The 22147-nt window shown below is 38.6% G+C and overlaps 1 protein-coding gene across 1 annotated transcript in view; it reads right to left on the bottom strand.

Annotated features, from left to right (window-relative positions):
- The window catches only part of EXD1 (exonuclease 3'-5' domain containing 1), a 36274-nt gene extending 14384 nt beyond the window's left edge, over window positions 1-21890 (bottom strand). Inside the window, exons 1-6 of the mRNA XM_006831755.1 lie at window positions 21758-21890; window positions 17848-17916; window positions 16966-17023; window positions 16539-16666; window positions 11427-11485; window positions 5782-5868 (exon numbers count right to left, since the gene is read on the bottom strand). Of these exons, the coding sequence (XP_006831818.1) occupies window positions 5782-5868; window positions 11427-11485; window positions 16539-16666; window positions 16966-17023; window positions 17848-17916; window positions 21758-21890 (534 nt within the window). The remainder of the gene's footprint in view (window positions 1-5781; window positions 5869-11426; window positions 11486-16538; window positions 16667-16965; window positions 17024-17847; window positions 17917-21757) is intronic.
- Between the last annotated feature and the right edge of the window lie 257 nt (window positions 21891-22147).

Raw genomic sequence — 22147 nt, 5'->3', positions numbered from 1 at the left:
GGCCTATTTCCTCTTTTGTCTGCTTGTCCCGCTCCACAATCCCCGTTCAGGCCTTTTTTCTAGTTGAAACAGTTCAGCACCGGCTGTGGCCGTTTGGTTTTAATTGGAAACTGTCTCTTTAAAATTTGAGGAGATCTGTGCGCATGCGTAGTAGAACCCTCCGAGGGTGGGGCTGGGGTGCCTACTAGCTCAGGCACCCCTATAGTCACCTGAATGGAGGTGCTCAGACAGCAAGGGACCAATGAACAGCTACCAAAAGAGAAGAATGTCCACACCTTTATCTCAGCGGTTCTGCCAGGTGTCTGTGGCCACCCGATCCTTTCCCCACCTGGTCTCACCCAAGATGGCGGCTCCTGGAGCAGCCGAGCATCCTGGACTAGAAAGCAATAGATTTCTTGCTTCTGCCACAAATTTCCCTCAGCTGTGAGCCTTCCAACCTTCTAAGTATTCCTTTTTTGTGGTTCAGAGTTCTGGGATCATCCCCTGAGCCTGCTTGGTTGGGTATTCTGTGTTGTTGTTGTTGGAGCTCTCTGCTGTATGTCCACCCGATCCGCCATCTTGTTTGTTACTTGCTGCTCTCCACTTTTTGTTATACAACTTTTACCTTTACAGCTTTGAATATCACAATGAGTCATGATAACAATTACTACTGAATCAGAAGAATCCTATTCCCATCTCCTTTCACCAGACCCATCTAGGTAAGATGAAAACTATTTAGTGGGGAGTCTACCTTCCCCTGCTCATTCTGAAACTAAACTCCCTCTAGAAAACTTGTAAGCCAGCCTCTTAGTGTTTTCATAGCCCTCCCCCACTCCCCATTTTAGGTAGCCAAGAAGAATTGATGCTTTTGGGTTACAGTGTTGGAGGAGAATATTGAAAGTGCCATGGACTGCCAAAAGAACCAACAGATCTGCGTTGGAAGAAGTACAGCCAGAGTGCTACTTGGAGGTCAAGATGGCCATACTTTGGACATATTGTCAGGAGGGACCAGTCGCTGGAGATAGATATCATGTTTCGTAAGGTGGAGGATCAGAGAAAAAGAGGAAGACCCCCAACGAGAGGGATTGGCCAAGTGGCAGCATTGATGGACTCAAGTGTAGCAACAATAGTGAAGTTGGCCCAGGATCGGGCACTGTTTCGTTCTGCTGTGCATAAGGTCGCTATGGGTCAGTACTGAATCAGTTGCACCTAACAACAACAATAACAATGTCTAAGTTGCCCATCCCTATCAACACTGTGAACTGAGGGGACAGGCTTGATCCTTGATGTGACGACTCTTGCCCTCTCAGTTGGTATTTTGAGCTACTACAGGTCAAGATCATTAAATTGTAGCAATTTACACTTGCTTCCTGTATCAAACTTCTTTATCTTCAAATTCACCAGACACTATACAGGTTTGCTATGAGTCAGAACTGACTCAACAACACTTGACAACAACATAGTATTCGTAGAGGTCCTGGCATGGCACTGTAGGATAAGCACAGACTAGTCCAAGGTCAGCTCCTGTAAAGATTTACAGCCTCGGAAACCCCGTACAGGGTCGCTATGAGTTGGAACCGACTCCACGGCACATAACAACAGCAACATTCAGTATTAAGTAAACTTACTCAAACTCAAGATCCCAGACCTCTAACAGTTTAAAAAATGGTAGAATGTCTAACATTCAACACAGATTTATTGACAGACTGAATACAAGTATAAAATTCTAAGGTAGCCTGATGTCATCTTTGTTGTTTTAGGAGCTGAACTGTTTGTACACTTACAATTGTCAGGCCTAACTCATACCCATTCTCAGAACTCTCATGTTTTTTGCTAGAATGTTACACTTAAAATAAAAATAGTCAATCCCTACTTTTTTCCATACCTCTTTAATTATAAAAATAAAATCCCACTGCCATTGATTCAGTTCTGATTCATAGTGACCCTGTGTATGGTTTCTGAGGCTGTAATTATTTATGGCAGCAGAAAGTCTTGTATTTTGTCCACAAGAGTAGCAGTGTTTGAACTGCCATCCTTGCTGTTAGCAGTCCAGTGCTTATCCAGGGCTCCTTAAAAGTTAAATCATTGTTATTGTTATCTGCCATCAAGTTAGTCCTTACTCTTAGCAATTCTATATAGGGTTTCCAAGGAGTGGCTGGTGGGTTTGAACCTACAACCTTGTGGTTTACAGTCCAGTACATATCTTATGGCACCACACTGGGGCTCCAAAAATTAAATAGACATATCAAAAAGTTTGGAAAATAATTCTCTGCTACACTATAAATGCCATGTGGTGTGATAGTCAGATTCACCACTACATACGCAACAAATACAACAGAGCATAGCAAATGGACACCTGTTAACCCATTTCCTCAGTAAAGGAAGACAAGCCATTCAACTCTACCTTTTATAATGCCAAATGAAGAAAATGTAAATGGCTCTAATTCTATATCCTGCTTTTTACTCATACACTTTCAAACATTTTTCTACATTGCTCTGTCATCAATATTTGGCAGCTGCCTTGTTGTTGTTGTTGTTAAGTAGTGTGGAGTCGGTTCCGACTCATATTGTCCCTGTACAGGGTTTTCAAGGCTGCAAATCTTTACGGGAGCAGAAAGCCTCATCTTTCTCCCGAGGAACAGCTGGTAGTTTTGAACTGCCAACCTTGAGGTTAGCAGCCCGATTCGTAACCACTAACCTACCAGATTTATCAAATGTACTGTATAACATCTTCTATTATTAACTATTTGAGTGGTTTCTGCTTACTATCTGATTTGTACCACTATATAAGGAGCTCTGGTAGCGTAGTGGTTATGAATTGGGCTGTGAACTGCAAGGTCAGCAGTTTGAAACTACCAGCTGGTCCATGGGAAAAAGATGAGACTTTCTGCTCCCGTAAAGATTTACAGCCTTGGAAACCCTGTTCAGGGTTGCTATGGGTCAGAAACGACTTGATGGCACTTAAGAAAAACATAATGCCATAATGAATAAATAGGTTCTCACATACTTTTCTCCATATTTTAAATTACTTACATTTGTAAAAGTAGACCTGAGAAATAGGTCAAAAGAAATAAAAAGTTTTAAAACTCTTAAAAAACATTTACTGTCTTCATCTTATTGTATGTAAAAATATTTAACCAGAGATGGGGATTAAATAGTCAAATAATTTAAACTTAAAGAAAAGCCCATTTCCTTTAAGTGCATTCTACATGTACCAAGTCACAAATGGTTTCTTAACAGCTGGTGCCAGAATTTCACTCTATGGAAGAAACTGTGTTTGTATGTTGTTGTTGTTTTTTAATTCATTTGTTTATTTACTCACTCACTGACTCACTCACATACTCACTCACTCACTCACTCATTCATCAACTTGAAAGCAAGGAGCCAAACAGAAATTTGTGCATAAATGCTTACTGCATCATTATTCACAATTGCCAAAAGTCGGGTATAACCTAAGTGTCCATCAGCAGATGAAAAGGAAAACAAAATGTTATGGACTATCATTCAGCCTTAAAAAGAAATGAGCTTCTAATACATGCTACAACATGAATGATTCTTAGGAAACATTATGCTGAGTAAAATAAGTCAGATGTAAAAAGACAAATATTGTCTGATTCCACTTAGATAAAATATCTTGAATAGAAATGCATAGAGACAAAAATTTATTACTAATTACCAGGGCCTGTGGGAAAGGAAGAATGGGAGGTTTCCATATGGAGTTACTACTTGGAGTGATGAAAAACTTCTGGAAATGGATAGTGGTGTTGGTTTTACAACATAGAGAATGTGGTTAATGTCACTGAACAATATAGTTAAAAATGGTTAAAATGGCAAAATGGTTTTGATGCATACCTATTTTAATCGAGTGGTGGTGTGTGGCACTGCAGGATAATGCACTGGACTGCAAGGTCAGTTTGAACTGCTAGATTGGTGGTTCAAACTCACCACCACTCTTCAGAAACCCTAAGTAGGGTTGCTATGAGTCAGAAGCAACTCAATGGCACTTAACAACTTAACAACAACCTATTTTATCATAATTATGGTGGTGGTTGTGTGCCACCAAGTTGCTTCTGATTCATGATGATGCTGTATAGGGATTCCAAGGCTGTAAATCTTTACTGTAGGAGAAAGCCTCATCTTTCTTCCAAGGAGCAATTGGTAGATTTGAACTGCTGACCTTGTATTTAGCAGCCGAGCTTGTAATCTGCTATACTACCAAGGCTCCTTATTTAACCATAATACATTCTAAAAGTAAATCTATGACCATTATAAAATAGACACTTGAGGGAGAGAGAAAGGAATAGCCAGAAATGTCACCATTGAAAGCTTATAAGTCTGTCTTCTGCCTGTAACTGATTGGAATACCTAAAATGGGGCTACAACTTCCTGCGGAGCCTCTGCATTGCAAAAGACCATAGGTGGAATCCTGAACCGCATTCAGAATCTTCTGAGGTGGGAAATTTCCTCTTGAAAGGACGAGCAGACCAGCCTGGAATGGCTAGAAGAGCAGAAGATACTTCTTGAAAGAAAGACTGACAGGAAAAATAAAAAACAATAATGGTAGTCCGACTGACTACTACAAAAAAAAAGCAAGTTGCTCACCCATGAGACATCAAAGTAAGTGGTCGGGGCCCCTCAGGGCCAACCCCCTTGCAAGACTAAGACTCATGGGAAATCCACAAGCAGACATGCACTCTGACTGGTAACCACATTTGTCACTGATAAGGGGAAGTGAGGGAAAAACAACAAGGAAGCTGCGAGCTAAGTCCTACATTGTTCAATAGACTCCAGTGAACCCAGGTAGAGACCTAGTTGGCCAACAGTGTGACAAGACCTAGAGACTCCTGGACCCAGAGTCAGTGACATAGTCACAGAGGACTAGAGTGGAGAGGGAAGCATCCACCTGATAAGAAGAGACGGCATATGCATAAAAACACCCACACTTGCAGTTAATACCCACTTGACCTGGCTTCAATGACTGGATGATCAGAACTGAACTAGAAGAAAAAAGAGGAAAAAAAGAGGAAAAAAAGAGTAATTTGATACAATTTGATGAACTTGACTGACACCTATGGATGCAGTAGCTCAAAAGAGGGAATAAATCTTTACAGGGAGGATCATTCCCACCTCCTCAATATACAGGGTAGATAGGGAGGGGAACTTGGACATTGGCTACCCAAAATGGGGGCTACAAAGACAAGAAGTGACTGGCTTACAAGCTTTCAAGAGGGAGACTAGATCCAGAGGGTGCGGAGGAAGGTAGAATCTCCACTGTGTAGTATTCAATCTGTCTGGGTAGGGCTGATGAAAGGAGATGGGAGGGATGGCACTCATGTGGCACAATAGTGAATAATTACTATCTGGACTGACTGTGAGGGTTGGAAATGTAAAGGCAGATGTAACAAAAGGAGGGGAGTGGTTGACTTTGCAGTCCAGGAGTGGAGGTCCCTGGGACCATCATGGGAGAAGAGTGGAGTTCGGGATCCTATGCAGAGAAACTGTGATGCCAGAGATGGCGGCAAAGATGATAACATGAGAGATGGAGTGGCTGGGGACTCTAGATCCAGAGAGGGAGAGGGGCTATGTACTGATGACTGAGGGGCAGACTTGCGGGGTGTACCCTTTGGTTGGTTGATGATGCATGGAGAAGATTATAACCATGACAATGAAATGATATACAATAGGATGAATATAAAGCTAATGTTCTCCCATGTAAACTATTACATAATTCACAATAAAACATTTTTTCAAAAAAGTAAATCTATGATTATTTCAAAACAAAAGGTTTAAAAAATCTTTTACCTGAAGCCAACAGAGTTTCCCATGACGACACACATTAGCTCCTTCTGCTGCCACACTTAGGACACTTTGCTTCTTGATATGGAGCATCTGATGAGAAAAGAATAAATCTCCAAAGGATTAATGTAGGAATTATAACATCATAAAGGTCATAAATTAAAATGGCCAGCAATCAAAATGGATTGTATTTTCTGATCTGACAAAGCTTGCCTAATGCAAAACATGAATTGGCTTCACTATATACACAAAACACTATTTCTGATGCCCTTTTCAGTTTTAGCAAAAGTGTGCCACTACTGAAAAATAAATCATTCCTACTCATAGGATAAGTATTAGACTGCAAAATACAAGGTCCACAGTTGAAGCCTACCAGCCACTCTATGGAAAAATGATGAGGCTTTCTGCTCCCACAAAACCAACTCCATGGCACTTCAACCCCAAATGCTAAGGAGAGTTGTAAACTTAGATGCCTTTTGTTACTTACCATTAATATTATACAAAAATAATTCTAGTGTCTATGACTAGATTTCTCATGCTAAACAGCAGCTCCCCAACATACAACAATTTCCCATACTTGAATGGGGCGCACCGACTGGCTCAGTTTCATAGTAACAATTATTCAGAATGGCAGAAACAAGGACTCAACAAGTTACTTAACACCTTGGATTCATTTAAATTACTTAAAATTTAAATAGTGCTATACTAAGAACAAACTCTTTACCTTGATTATCTATAATCTTATCCTATTCCTTCAATACTTAATTCATAATCTATAAAATACAACACTACAGTATGCAAGATTCTCCATTTTACAAGAAAAGGCTATTGTAACTTGCACTGGCACATTATCTTTCTTTAGAGGAGATAAAGTATACATTCTAAAAATTTCTCATCAGTGAAGAGAAAAGGGACTAAATATCAGTTCTATCATCAATTAACAACAAAAAGGCTGCTGAATTTAGTATAAAAGCTATATTTCACATTTCATAAAAATGTCCAACTACCACTTCAAATTTCTAGAGCAAAATTCTTAACCCAGTTTTTTTAAATGTTGTTGTTGCCAGAGCATTTTAAGAAATCTGCTGATATATAAAGACCAATTTCAAATGAATAATAAAAAGACAAACCAATTTAAAATGTTATGAAGGATTCAAATAGATACTTTTCCGAAGAAGATATAGAAATAATCAAAAATCACATGAAAGCATGCTCACTATCATTGCCCATTCAGAGACGTGCAAATCAATTTCCCTACTACACTGAGATACCATTTCATAACAACTAGGATAGATATAACCAAAATAACAGATAAAACTGGTGGAGAAACTGTAATTCTCACACACTTCTGGTAGAAATGGAAAAAGGTACATTCATTTGGAAAACAGTCTGGTAGTTCACAGAGGTACCATCCCACCAAAAGCAGTGCCACGGAGTAGACTGGAATAATAACCACACTGTATAGTGTTTCCGAGGCTACATATCTTTATGGGAGCAAAAAGGTTCATCTTTTTCCAGTGGAACAGCTGATGGAACAGATAATTTTACCTACAGCAGTCCAGTGCATATCTAACAGCAACACCAAGGCTCCTTAGAGGTACCATACAACCCAGCAATTGCACTCCTAGGAATATAATCAAAAGAAATACTAACATATGTCCACTCAAAAATGGTATATGAATACTCATATCAGCATTATTCAAAATAAGCAAAAAGTGGAAATAACTCAGATGTCTGTCAGCTGATGAAAAAATGAGTATATAGTGCCTATACATACAATGGAATATTGTTCAGTAATTTAAAAAAAAAGGAAGTGTTGATACATGGTACAACATGGATGACCACTGAAAACACTGTTAAGTAGAAGGAGTCAGGCAAAAAAGGCCACTTGTTATATAATATCATTTATATGAAACTTTCAGAATAAGCTACTCTATAAAAGTAGAAAGTAGTTCAGTGGTTGACTAGGGCTAAGGGCCACCACTCATCTATCAGTTTGCTGTCCTATGGTGGCTTGTGTGTTGCTGTGTTGATGGAAGTTATACCACCAGTATTTTAAATATTAGCAAGGATATCACTGCTGACATCAGATGGATCTTGGCTAAAAGAAGAAAATATCAGAAAGATGTTAACTTGTGCTTTATTGACTATGCAAGGGCATTTAACTGTGTGGATCATAACAAACTATGGATCACTTTTTGAAGAATGGGTATTCCAGAACACTAGTGCTCATGAGCAACCTATATAGAGAGCAGGAGGCAGTCATTAGAATAGAGCAAGGGGATACTGAATAGTTTAAAATCAGGAAAAGTATGTGCCAGGGTTGTGCCAGGAAATATCAGCACATTTATTTAATTCCAGAAAATTTCTTTAATCTGTATGCTGAGCAAATAATCCAAAGAACTAGATTATATGAAGGAAAATGTGGCATCAGGGTTGGAGGAAGACTCTACCAACCAGTGTTGGGGACCGCGAAGCACTGAGATGTTGAGGCCCTGTGCCATGGATGAAAATCCAACACGAAGGCCCCGCTCAGGATTGCCAGCCAGGGACCCTGAGGGCCAAGGAAGTGACCTCCTTGTTCATAGGCTTTTACGAACTCACTGTTGGGCTATCTCTGCATAATTTTCTTTGGTCTTATTCTTCATTCTATGCTTCTAACTCCAGTAATTGTAGCTTCTGAGAAAATGGTTTCTTATGTGCCTCTTTTAATGTCTTCACTGTGTTGGCAGTGCGTAGGGTCCTGGGAACAAAACTGGACACCTGGCAAGCATGGCTAAACTGTTCTATATCAAGTTACTCAGTTATGTTTGATATTAACTTAATACATGAGCCCTTGATACCCATGGACAAATATTAAAACAAAAGCCTCTTCTAAAGCCAAGGCTGTAAAGTTCCAAAGGCAAGTTTGCTGGGAGGCTCTGGAGACTATCCTCCCAAGGAATTCATTCAAAGTAGATTGGCAAATTCCGGAGTATTGTTCAATGAATAATAGTGACATCCTCCTCAAATCATCCCCAGGTGCAAACCATTAACCTAGGCATCCTTCTTCCTCCTGCAAGCCTAAGCCAGGTAGCTGAAACAGCTTGACTCTCTTCAGACCTTTTGAAATTCTTTTCACCTTTACCCATTCGAGATTAAGTGCTAAAGGTATGTTAATTAGCCTTGAGAAACCTCGAGTTTCTGCCTTAGGATTTGAACCTAAAAAGTAACTTATAACAATTTGCTTGAATTTCTGGAAAATTAAGGATGTTAGATTATTAAGACAATTTGACATGTATATTTTAGAATTTGTTCCTGTAAATCATTGTGTCCTGTTTTGAATGATTAATCACATTTCATTTCTGTACCCTGTCTTAATAATCCCCTTCTTCCTTTGTGTAAAATCCCTCCCTGAAATAAAAGACTGATGCAGACCAAATTCTGCATGCATTACTGCCTGCAGGGGCCCTGATGCCTGCAATCCAGGGTCTGCCAGCAAGTCTGGCATCCACTCTGGTTGCAAGTCTTGCATCCACTCTGGTTTCGGGGTGTCTCTTTGTCTCTGTCGTCGCGTCTTTGTGTATATTCTTTTTCTATCTCTTTCACTGCCAGATCTCCCTACGTCGTGAACCAAACTTTCCTGTAGAGGCCGGTCCCCGACAAACCAGCATTATACAGATGATACAACTTTGCTTGCTGGAAGAGAAGAGGACTTGAAATGCTGATGAAAACCAAAGACTTCAACCTTCAGTATGGATTGCACATCAATGTAAAGAAAATAATTCTCACAACTGGACCAATAAATAACATCATCAAATAAGGAGAAAAAAAAAGATTGAAGTTGTCAAAGACTTCATTTTGCTTGGATCCACAATCAATGCTCATGGATGCAGTTGTCAAGAAATCAACAAAAGGATGTATTACATTAAGCAAATCTTCTGCAAAAGACCTCTTTAAATTTCTAAAGAGCAAAGATGTCAGTTTGAGGACCCAAGCCATGGTGTTTTCAATTGCCTCATATGCACGCAAAAGTTGGATGATGAATAAGGAAGACTGGAGAATAATCGATGTACTGAATTAAGAAGTTTAAGAGGAATATTAAAAGTATCATTAACTGCCAGAAAAACAAACAAATCTGTGTTGCAAGAAGTACAACCAGAATGCTCCTTGGAAGCAAGAGCTTCCTCTCTCATACGCCAGACATGTTATTAGACAGCAGCATTGAACTCAAAAGTTGTGAGGGTGGCATAGGATCAGGCAGTGTTTCATTCTGTTGTGCATAGGGTCCCTATGAGTCAGAACCAACTTGATGACACCTAACAACAACAACACACATGTAGAGCTTGCTGGATACAATAAAGCTGACTGGCAAAATAATGAACAAAACTGACTTAGAAAAAATACAACCTGGATGCTCCCTAGAATCAATGATGGCAAGATTTCGTCTCCTGTAGTTTGGACATGTTATCAGGAGGTGCCAGACCCTGGAGAACAACATCAGTGAAAAAGAGAAAGCTCTTCAATGAACTAGAATGACACAGAGGCAGCAACTATGGGCTCAACACAGCACCAATTGTGAGGATGACACGGTGTTTCATTCAGTTTTATATTGGATTGTTTTGAGTCAGAATCAACTCAGTAGTACCTAGCAACAGCAACAACAAAGCTGTATTTTTTTTTCTCTTCAAAAGAATCTAGAAAACTAAGGGCCCCTTTTCTTAGAAAAATTCACTTGAGCAGACTGAAGAATAAGCTGGCATCCAAACAGAAAGCTCAATGATTCTCCTAGTGAACACTACCATCTGATGAATAATTAGTAACTGTCCCTTCTAAAATTAATAAATAATTATCAAGAAATTGGCCAAATAAAACATCTGAGCAGTGATGATGGTGTGTTGTAGAGTTGGTTCCAGCTCACAGTGACACTACATAGGATTTCCAAAGCTGTAAATCTTTACTGGAACAGAAAGCTTCACCTTTCTCCTGCAGAAAGTAGTAGTAGTTTTGAACTGCTGACCTTGAGGTTAACAGCCTTAGTCATAACCTCTATGTGACCAGAGCTCCTTAAAACATCTGAATAGTCCTTTTTAAAATGTCAGATGATTTTTTTATACTACTTAAAAACTACTAATGGCTTCCTATACCACTCCAGTCAAAATTAAAATCCCTACAATACCTCACCCTTTTCCATCCCCTACTACTTTTCTTCACTGTGGTCCTGCCCCATTGATCTCCTGTCTGTTCTACCACGCAAGCCAAATGTGCTCCCATCTTACTAGTTTCACCTTTTTGAAGTTCTTTACCTAGATACCCACATGGCTAGCCCCTTACTTTCATCAGGTCTCTGCTACAATGTCACTGGGTCAGAAAAGCTTGCTCTGTCTACCCTATAAAATACAGGACCTCCTCATCACTCTGTTTCCCATTCTATGCTTTATTTTTCTTCATAACACCACCAGCTAATTGTTGTATGTTTATATCTGGCATTAGAATGTAAATCATTGTCCTGATTACTGTTTTGCCCCAGAGCTTAAAACAGTGCTTGGCATATAGCAGGCAGGTAGATTGTAGTTGAATTAATAGGGAAAACACCAAAGATTTTATAATAAGAAATACATAAGGCATGATACAAAAAGACAACACTAGGGATGATTGAGGAAAATACTTACTGCAGCACCAAACTTCTGCTGGAACTGATCAATCACTGTATATGTTACATCCTCTTCTTCTACCAGAGAATGATAAAATTAGATATATTTGTCTTCCTCAGCAATACAATAGCCTTACCACAAACTTTGGCCATATTCATTAACTCTTACCTTATTGCTATTCAAATGTCTAATGTTAACAATTGCATCAGTCCATCACACATTGATCACTACTAGTATTCTGTTTGTCAAGTGAGAATAAACAAAAGTCCAACCACTGGATAATCTTAGAATATGGACTACATTCACTTCCCACTTACTGACATAGTTAGATTCCAAAGACCAGGTCATTATGTAAAAATTGACATTATGTGAAAATGGAGGCTAACTGGAACATAGAAAAGCATAGAAAACTCCTGAATACATTTTATAAAGTGAGCATAACCCTCATACCAAAACCAGGTAAAGCTAACACTAAAATAGAAAATTATAGACCAATATACCTCATGAACACAAGTAAAGTTTCTTAACCCCAAATCTAGCAAATAGAACCCAACAACACATGAAAAAAATAATACATCATGACCAAGTGGGATTCATATCAGGGATGCAAGGATGGTACAATATAAGAAAATCAATTAACGTAACCTACCATATAAATAAGCAAAGGAAAAGAACCACATGATCCTATTGATTGATGCAGAAAGGGCACTGGACAAAATTCAACATCCATTCCTAATAAAATAGGAATAGAGGGGAAATCCCTCAGCATAATTCAGGGCATATATACGAAACCAACAGCCAAAGTCACTTTCAATAGTGATAAAATGAATTCACTGCCCTTGTGAACAGGAACCAGACAAGGATGCCCTTTATCATCACTCCTATTCAATGTTGTTGTTGTTGTCAGGTCCATCGAGTTGGAAACGACTCATAGTGACCCCATGCACAGCAGAAAGAAACAATGTCTGATCCTGGGCCAACCACACTACCACTGCCACACTTGAGTCCATCAGTGCAGCCACCTGGCCAATCCATCTCATTGGGGGTCTTCCTCTTTTTCTCTGACCCTCCATCTTACCAAGCATGATATCCTTCTCCAGTGACTGTTCTCTCCTGACAATATGTACAAAATATGAGAAACGAAGTTTAGCCATCTTGGCCTCTAAGGAGCACTCTGGATGCACTTCTTCCAAAACAGATCTATTGGTTCTTTTGGCAGTCCATGGGACTTTTAGTATTCTCCTCCAACACCACAATTCAAAGGCATCAATTCATCTACAGTCTTCCTTATTCACTGTCCAGCTTTCGCATCCATATGAGGTTATTTAAAATACCATGGCTTGGGTCAGGCGCACCTTAGGCCTCAAGCTGACATCTTTACTCTTCAATACTTTAAAAAGTTCCTGTGCAGCAGATTTGCCCAATGCAATACGTCCTCTGATCTCTTGACCGCTGCTTCAAGCTCACCAGCTGCTCCTCGGAAACCCTATACAGGGTCATTGGGTCAGAATCGATTCGACGGCACTTAACAATAACAACAAGTAAATGGAGAAATACCAATATTCCCCAAATTCATCTAGAGATTCAGTGCAATCCCAGTCAAAATTCCAGCAGGTTTTACTGTAGAACTTGACAAACTAATCCTAAAATTCATAAGGAAATTAAAGGATCTAGAGTAGTCAAAACAACTTTGAAAAAGAAAAAGTTGAAGAATGTTCTAGAGAAACAAAGGCCCCAAACCTAAATACATTTACAGACATCCCTTTATTAAGTCTTCAAAAGGACAAAGACCAATTATCTGGATGAAGGTGACCATCAGCATGACAATGTTCTACATCCTAATTTGTTGAGTGGCATCCGGGATATTAAATGAGTGGCCATCTGTTGTTTTTGTTAGGTGCCATCCAGTCAGTACCTACTCATAGCGCCCTTATGCACAGCATAGCAAAACACTGCTGGATCCTGGGCCAACCTCACTACTGTTGCCAAGTTTGAGCCCATCGATGCTGCCACTTGGCCAATCCATCTTGTTGGTGGTCTTCCTCTTTTTCTCTGACCCTCCACTTTACCAAACATGATATCCTTCTCCAGCGACTGTTTCCTCCTGACAATATGTCCGAAGTATGAGAGACGAAGTTTGGCCATCTTGGCCTCTAAGGAGTACTCTGGCTGCACTTCTTCCAAAACGGATCTATTGGTTCTTTTGGCAGCCCATGGCACTTTCAATAGTCTCCTCCACCACCATAACTCAAAGGCATCAATTCTTCTATGGTCTTCCTTATTCACTGTCCAGCTTTCGCATGCATATGAGGTTACTAAAAACATGGCTTGGTGTTTTGGCCATCTAAGGTGCAGTTACTGGTCTCTCCATGTGTGGAAGAACGAAGAGTGATGAGAACAAGGTGCTTGGAATCAACTAGTCCAACAGAATAATGGAACATGTGAACATGAGTCTCCACAACTCAGACCATAAGAACTAGATGGGGCCCAGCTACCACTCACTACCAACTGCTCTGAAATGGGATCACATGAGAAGGTCATGGATAGAGCAGCATAATATGTAGAACAAAATTCAAAATCATTAAAAAAAAAAAAGAAGAAGAAGAATGGGTTTATTGGTAAGAAAGAAACTAGATGAACCTGAGACTGTGGCCCTCAACCACTTCATTCAGCCTAGCAGTAGATAGGTATACAGGGGGAACAACTTTCAGCCAAGCAGGAAATAGGTACAAAGGGGGAACAACACTAGTAAGATATGCTCACTATGAATGATAGAATGATGAATCATTCAAAATCAAAGGGGCAACACATACTTAAGGACAATGACATGAAGGGATGGGAAGGTGGGTGGAAGGGAAATAGGAGCCACAGGGAGGAAGCGAGATAATTGTTGTTCTATGGAGGGAATTGAAATCATTGAAATGAAACAAATATATTATTTTGTTGAATATAAAACTGATGATTTTGCCTGTAAACCTTCAATCAATTCACAACAAAATGTTAAAAAAGGAAAGAAAGAAAGAAATTAGTCATAAAATCATGATTGGTGATAGATCATTGTATCACAGTCACAAGTGGGTCTATGGAAGCAGGAAAGGGATCTTAATTAGGATACGTACACTAATGCAGATTAAGGAGCTCTGGTAGCATAGTGGTTACGAATCGGGCTATGAACCTTAAGGCCAACAGTTCGAAACTACTAGCTGTGAAGGAGAAAGATGAGGCGTTCTGCTCCCGTAAAGATTTACAGCCTCGGAAACCCTGTACAGGGTCGCTACGGGTCAGAACCAACTAGACGGCACTTAACAACAACAACAACACTAATGCAGCTTAGAAAAGCTTATAGGGTTGGTTCTGGGCCCCACCCCCACCCCACTCCCCCAACCCTCTTGGTCAGAGCATGACTCATATCCCAATTTCCATTAAGGGTAAGCCCAATCAAGTCCCTGAGAGGCAGACTGTCTGAGCTGACTAGGGAAGTCAAAGTAATCTACTTTCAAACATACTACCTGCAGATAAAGCTTTTTATATTGCTGGCTAATGGTCAGAAAGAAGACAAGAGAGGCTGAATTTATGTTAAGACTCAAAATTAAGTAGATTCTCATTGTAAAACATAGCCATCTGCAAACCCAGTGCCTAGAATTTTAGCTTTAATATATGGACTAGATTTTATCATAAAGCAACAGTAAAAAAAACAGCAGTATTTATGTAAAAGGTAAACAAGTAGATCAATGAAACATAATACAGAGTTTATAAATAAGTTTACATACGTATAGACAATTGATTCTTAGCAGAAGTGCCAGGCAACTGAGTGAAGAAAGTACAGTCTTTTACATAAATAGCACTAAAACAATTGGATATATCCATAAGTTAAAAAAAATAAAAAGTGAACTTTGAGCCATACCTCATATCATATAAAAAAATTAACAGAAAATAGATGACAGACCTAAAAGGAAAACCTAAAACTGAATCTTCTAGAAGAAAACATAGGAGAAAATCTTTGTGTGCAAAGATTTCTTAACTATAATATTAAGAGCATAATCCATAAAGGAAAAAAAAAGTAGATGCATTGGGCTTCATCAAAATTTTAAATGTTTCCCTTCCAAAGATACTTTAAGAGAATGAAAAGACAAGTCACAGGTTGGAAGAAAAAGATCAGCAAAGCACATATTTGACAAAGGACTTGTATCTAGAGTATATAAAGAACCCCTGAAACTGAACAAAAAGAAAACAAACAATGCAAATTTTTCAAAAATGGGTAAAAAATTTGAAAAAATATTTCACCAAAGATATTAAGATAGAAAATAAGCAGCTGAAGACACACTTAACATCCTTAGTCATTTGTTGTTGTTAAGTGCTGTCGAGTTGATTCCGACCCATAGTGACCCTGTATGGTGTTTCCAAGGAGCAGCTGGTGAGCTTGAACCACCCAGGACCTTGCAGTTCAAATGACTTTGCAGTCTGAGTGTTAGCCCACAGCTCCACACCAGGACTCCTTAGTCATTAGGGAAATGCAAATTAAAATCACAATGATATATGGTTGTTGTTGTTAGATCTGGTGAGTTCAATGAAAATGACTGAAAAAGTCAAATGAAAAAGACCAAAAAACAAAAAGCCTTACAATGGCCTTTTACTCTTCTCACTCAGAGTTAAAGCTCAAGATCCTTAAATAATCTACAAAATCCTCCATGAATCTCCCCACCCCACCTCATTTCCTACTACTTCTCCTCTCATAGCTACACTGAGCTCCTTGCTGGTTCTTCCAGATCCTGGTATATTCCCAGTCTCAGGATCTTTGTATTTCTTATTCCTAAAACACAGTAGTACCTCCAGATATCTATACAGCTTGATCCCTCACCTCCATCAGGTTTTATTCAAATATCACTATGTCTGTGAAGCCTCTCCTGGACATAAAATTGCAAAATCACTTCTTCCATCTCCAATGCTTGGCACACAGTAGGTACTCAAATACTGAATAAACAAATGAATCATGATATTTTCCCTTAATTTAGTACCTTGAAGCAATAGTCCAAATGAAAATTATACATAGAACCTTGATTCAAGGTTATGCCAACTTTGAAGAGTTCTAAACTACTGTAAAGACTAGAAAATCCAAAGTCCCACTCTTACCTGAAGGGTTGTACTTAAAGTCATTCAGCAGAGAGGTGATTGATGCCTCAGGGGCAGAAGAAACGGGTTCACATATATTTCGGTCTTCATCTTTCATTGTATCCATCTTGGTTCTTTCTGTATTTAGACTATTCTTACAGAAAACAACACTCAGATGAACTTGTTCTTTGTTGCTGATACCATGCACAGATTTTGCCACACATCAATGGTAAGGACTAGACCCCCATTTAAATAGAGAACTCATTCAATCATGACTTAAATTGACTTGAATATACAATCTAAAGATGGAAGAAAGCATCTATTTCTCTCATTTCTAGTTCCTTGAGCCACATTAGGAATTATGCAGCTAATGGATTAGAGTTAAGGCTTTCTACCTTAATGTGTACATTTGAGAAACATTATAATTAAGGAAAGTATTACATCATACCTAACAGATGATGCTTTTTCTCTCACTGCTCCTTGTTCTACTTCATCCAGTAGTTCCACTGTAAAGTAACCAAATGGTTTCCAACAATGTCCCCATTCTGAAAGCAATTAACCACCCTTTTACTCTCTCCTAAGGAGCCCCAGCAGTTGGCGAGGTATTGGAGTGTGAACTCCTTTGGTAGCAAACCTAATGGACATGCTATTTATGGTGTTAATAGTGGTGGTTGTGTGCTGTTGAGTTAGTTCTGCCTCATAGCAGCACTATACAGAATTTCCGAGGCTATAAATTTTTACTGGAGCGGAAAGTCTTATAGTTGTCCTATGGAGAGGCTGTTGGATTTGAACTGCTGACCTTGCAGGTAGCAGCTCAACATGTAACACATTTTATTTCACGTTGTATGAGAAGCCATACATTTCTCTGTACATGTACAGATCTCTGGACATGTTATGTAATACGAACAGTACATCTTCCAAAAATCCAGAGCAAGTCTGGGTTCCCGAAACATTTGCTCCAACATTTCAGATAAAGAATTGTAAATGAATTGTGAACCTGGAGTATGACACTCACTTGCTGAGCACAAACAGTCCCTCCCTGCTTAGATTCCTAACTCTGTCTACTGGCCAATTCTCAAGTAACAAGTCTTTAACAGTTCTTACATTGTAAAACCAAAGTAATAAAAATGCTCCAAGGATATTCTGTTCATAGAATACCCACCAAAACAGAAACAGGAGGCTCAATTGTCAATACCAACTGTTATGAGTTTATAAATACAATAATAAAGGCAAGACAATACCCCAGGTTATTTTAAATATTGGAATGAGGCACAGTAACAAGTTTCCTGCAAATCCCAGTATCAGCAGTCAGGGAACACAACACTCTCACCATTCACAATCTCATGCCCAAAAAACATCTTCACTCCAGGGACACTTCGACCAGTCTCAACATTCTTCACTGTTTTAGAAAATAAGTCATTTGGTTAGTATAAACTAGCATTTCCCTAAAACTATAATAAAATATAATGCCTATCAAAAGTATTCAAATCAGAGCTTCATAAAATCTCTTAAATTATTTCCCCCAGGAAATGAAGACTAAGTAATAAAATTTAAAACTAAAGTCTTGAAACATAAAAGGAAGGGCAGTAGTGGTACACTGAATTTATACTTATCCTGAAAATATTCCAAGACCCTTAGGGCTAAAGACCATCTATTTATTGTATTTCTATTTATTTGTACTCCACCAAATTCCAGAAGGAAAAAAAAGTCAAAGCATCTCACCACTTCTAAAGTCCCTACACTGCTTCATGTCTTGTTACATACTTGAAAATATTATCAGGGACAACCACCTAACTCCTACCTCAAAGACAGGGCTCTCCCTCCTGTGAGTAGGTGAGGGCATTAGGAGAAGCTTAGATGGCATGGATCTAACATGCTGACACTTTTCTGCATGGGAGTATGCAGAGCAGCTGTCTATTTTACTACCTGTCATAAATTCAAAATAATTTGAGTTTCACCCTCACAATTCCTTTGAAAATATTCTGAATCCAAAAGATTTGACAAATTTGTGTCTGTCAAATTAGAAAAAAGTTTTACAGATTTCTACTTGATGTTGAAAGTTCTTTCCTTTCTTATTTGGCTTATAGGACATTCCTTGTGTTTAGTTCTTTTTCTGTAAAACATCTAGAGCTACCATATTGAAAACCCACTCTGAGGTAGCAGGCATTGTGCTAATTATTTGTCTAATTTAATTTTCCAGTAGCCTAATGAACAGGCATTTCATTATTCCTCACTTTATGGCGGAATCTAAGGCTCAGAAAGTTTAAATAACTTTGCTGAAGATCAGGCTGCTAGCAAAAAGAGAATTAGGATTCAAAATCAGGCTTTACTGATTTTAATACCCATTTTTATACCCATTGTTACAATGCCTCCCTGATTTGCTCCTTCAAGTCTCTACCACCTTTGCCCTCCCCTTACATATCGACTTCCCCAGACATGTCTTCCATCCTTTTTCCTTCTCCTTGAGTGATCACATCTACTTCCTGTTTGTCCTAACATCCATTATGTCTGCAGTTTAGACTATTCCTCTGAGCACAGTTCCAACTAATTACTGGACAGGCTTACTGTAAAATTTTCAAAACTAAAATCATTATATTCTATCAATCAACAAATCTGCCCCTCTTTGCATTTAAATCAATTAGTGGCCCTATGGTATTGTCTAATCCTCTAAATCATAAATATAAGAGTCATTTTGCATGGCTTTTTGATATCTAATTGATTAGTAGGTTGCTTGTGCTATCTCCCATGTATTTCTAGAACTGGTTTTCTCCACTACTTTCTACAACCTTATTTCATGCTCCCATCATTCCTTTTCACTGTGTGAATAGTTCCTCTCTCCTCCCTACCTCTGCTTCCCACTGTGGTCATAGTGATGACACTCTCTGCTTTGTCCATATAGTATACAACATTAATAAATTAAGTTACAATGTTTGATCTCTTTCCCAATATGTTTATAAGACATCAATTTAAGAGGTAACTTTTTGTTTATAAAACTAGCAAAAATGGAGAGAAACACATCAGCATTTCTTTAATTCAAGCTAAATTACTCATTGTAATGCGTATGCACAATTGCTAGTAGCCAAGTGAAAAGGCACAACTCTTTTGGAAAGCTATTTTGAAATACGTATCAGAAACACTGATATCCATAACTTTCACCCAGTAATTTCACTTCTGGGAACTACTCCTAAGAAAAGAATTACAATTCCAAATAGAAAAAGAACTCATAAGCTTTTTGCTTTAAAATGCTTAGCTATTAAAATGAAGTTTTAACTATCATGAGAAAATGCTTACTGTGTCAATTAAATAAAAAAAAAAAAAGCCATATGATATACCAGACTTATTATGTTCACTATATAAAATCTATGTAATTAAAGATTAGAGAAAAGCACATCAAAATACTTCAACTGGACTGAATGCTTTGTGGAACAATCATGTGGCATTTACTGACTGTTGCCTACTCCATGCCATTTATTCAGGCTGGCAATGTTCCCAATCTTCCTTGCAGACAGCAGTGGACTGGACTGTCAGTACATCTTTTTAAGGGGACTGACTCAGCCGGGAGAAATACCCTTTTGTTCCCTTCCTTTCCTCTTCTTTCTGTTTGTAACTTCACCAGCTACCAGGTGACTTTCAACTGTAGAATAGAAAAATTAATGCTGGGCCCTTGCTGATTCTGGAAAGTAGCTCTGGGCTGCCTGCCATTTTTTATATGAGAGGATAAACCCCTAATTTGTCTAACCACTACAAGCAAATTTCTGTTTCCAATACTGAACATGGTTCCTAATTGACCCAGTATTAAATTGGTGATGAGGGAAACTAACTTGAAAATTACCTCACTTAAAAATTATTTTTGATTTCAAATTGTTCATTACTTTCAGAATAGAGTCCAAATACTACATGTAATAACCTTCAAATATCTCCTACTTCTCCATCCTAATTTGTCAACACATCATATTAAATTTACTTAAGAGTTTTCTGAATGCATTATGTTTTCATGTCTCTATGTCTGTAGTTAGCATTTGACTACTAACCTAAAGGTTTGAATCCCTCAGAAGACAGGCCTGGAGATTAGCTTCCAAAGGTCACAGCCTGAAGACCTAAGGAGCACCCCTACTCTGTACACATGGAGTTACCATGAGTTGAAATCAACTCAGTGGCAACTAACAATGTATTTTTGTACTTGTACATGCTTTGTACATGCTACTCTTTCTGCTTGAAACATGATTTTCAAATTGTGGTCCCAGCACATCAACATCACCTAGGAATCTGTTAGAAATGTAAATTGATGGGTCCCACCCCAGACTTATAGAATCAGAAACTCCAGATGTAGGGCCTAACAATCTGTGTTTAACAAAGTCTCCCAGGTAAGTTTACATGCATGAAAAAAAGTTGGAGAACCAAAGTCTTAAAACTAGCCTCTTACAATTTCCCCCTTCTCCATGCAGTTTTATCAATTCCTCCCTTTACTCACTATCCCAGCCCAAGCACTCCCAGATCCAAATTAGCTAAAGTTTTGGTTTCCCAAACATCTTGTGCATCCCTCTGTCTTACAATGTATTACACATACTTGTGCATCTTCTTACTGGACTAACTTTAAGGATAAACTTAAACATGTCATTCCTCTTATATCTAAATTAGCTGAAGCTTGGATTTCCCATACCATCATGCGCATCCCTCTGTCCCACAATGTATTACACATACTTGTCTGTCTGTCTATCTGTCTCCTTACTATCCTAAGTTTTTTAAGGATGGGGGGGCATGATATTCCTATTTATATCTCTAATACCTAGCAGATTGCCTGGGATATGAAGTTATGTTGCAAAAGGCCGTTACAGGCCTATCCTAGTGAACAAAAGCCAACTTGACTCACAGTATGGACTAACAATAACATTAACTTCACAAATGCCTTTTATACATGTTTCAATTGTGAACTTAAAATTTACCATGCCAATAAAACAACGAACTATCCTAACAAGTTAATATTTTAGCTGAAAAACAATCTCTCTAGATTGAAATTATCATATCAATAAGAGTATAGAAGTGAGGACAAGCAAATGCAGCCATGTTGTTGTGTTAGGGAAAGCAGCTCTCTAACCTTCACCGCACACCATTCCTTCCCTAAAGAAGGAATAATGTCTCCTTCTCCCAGTTGTTCATGGAGCCCAAAGCCATCACCCAAACTCAGTCATTAATTTTTTACAAGAAAAGTGGGTAGAAGATTATGAGAAATGGAATGAGACCTTTTTTCAGGACAACAATCTTGTTAGGGTCCACATGTTGGAGCACCCCCTCGAAGATGCCACAAACCAATGTGAGTTTCACCCTTCTCCATAAAATTTGACTGAGGAAATGGTAGTCACTGCTGGGATCCATGCTATTTGACTCCAAAAACAATCTTCAAATAATCTTCTTTCAATATCTAAAGACATGAAAATTAAAGAGATCTAAGATTTTTTAGAAATTTTTGGGATACTGGGGTTATTTCCCCTTTCCTCATATCTGTGAGAGACAAGAATTTTTAAAAAAATGAATTAGCTCTGTTAATCTTTTTAGAATGTAATAAAAATCACTGTAAACATCAATTCTAATTCTCACACTGCTGTTGTTGTTAAGTGCCATCAAGTAGATTC

This window comes from Chrysochloris asiatica, unplaced genomic scaffold, assembly GCF_000296735.1.
Source record: "Chrysochloris asiatica unplaced genomic scaffold, ChrAsi1.0 scaffold00004, whole genome shotgun sequence".
Lineage (NCBI taxonomy): Eukaryota > Metazoa > Chordata > Mammalia > Afrosoricida > Chrysochloridae > Chrysochloris > Chrysochloris asiatica.
This window is presented reverse-complemented; position numbering and strand designations above follow the sequence as displayed.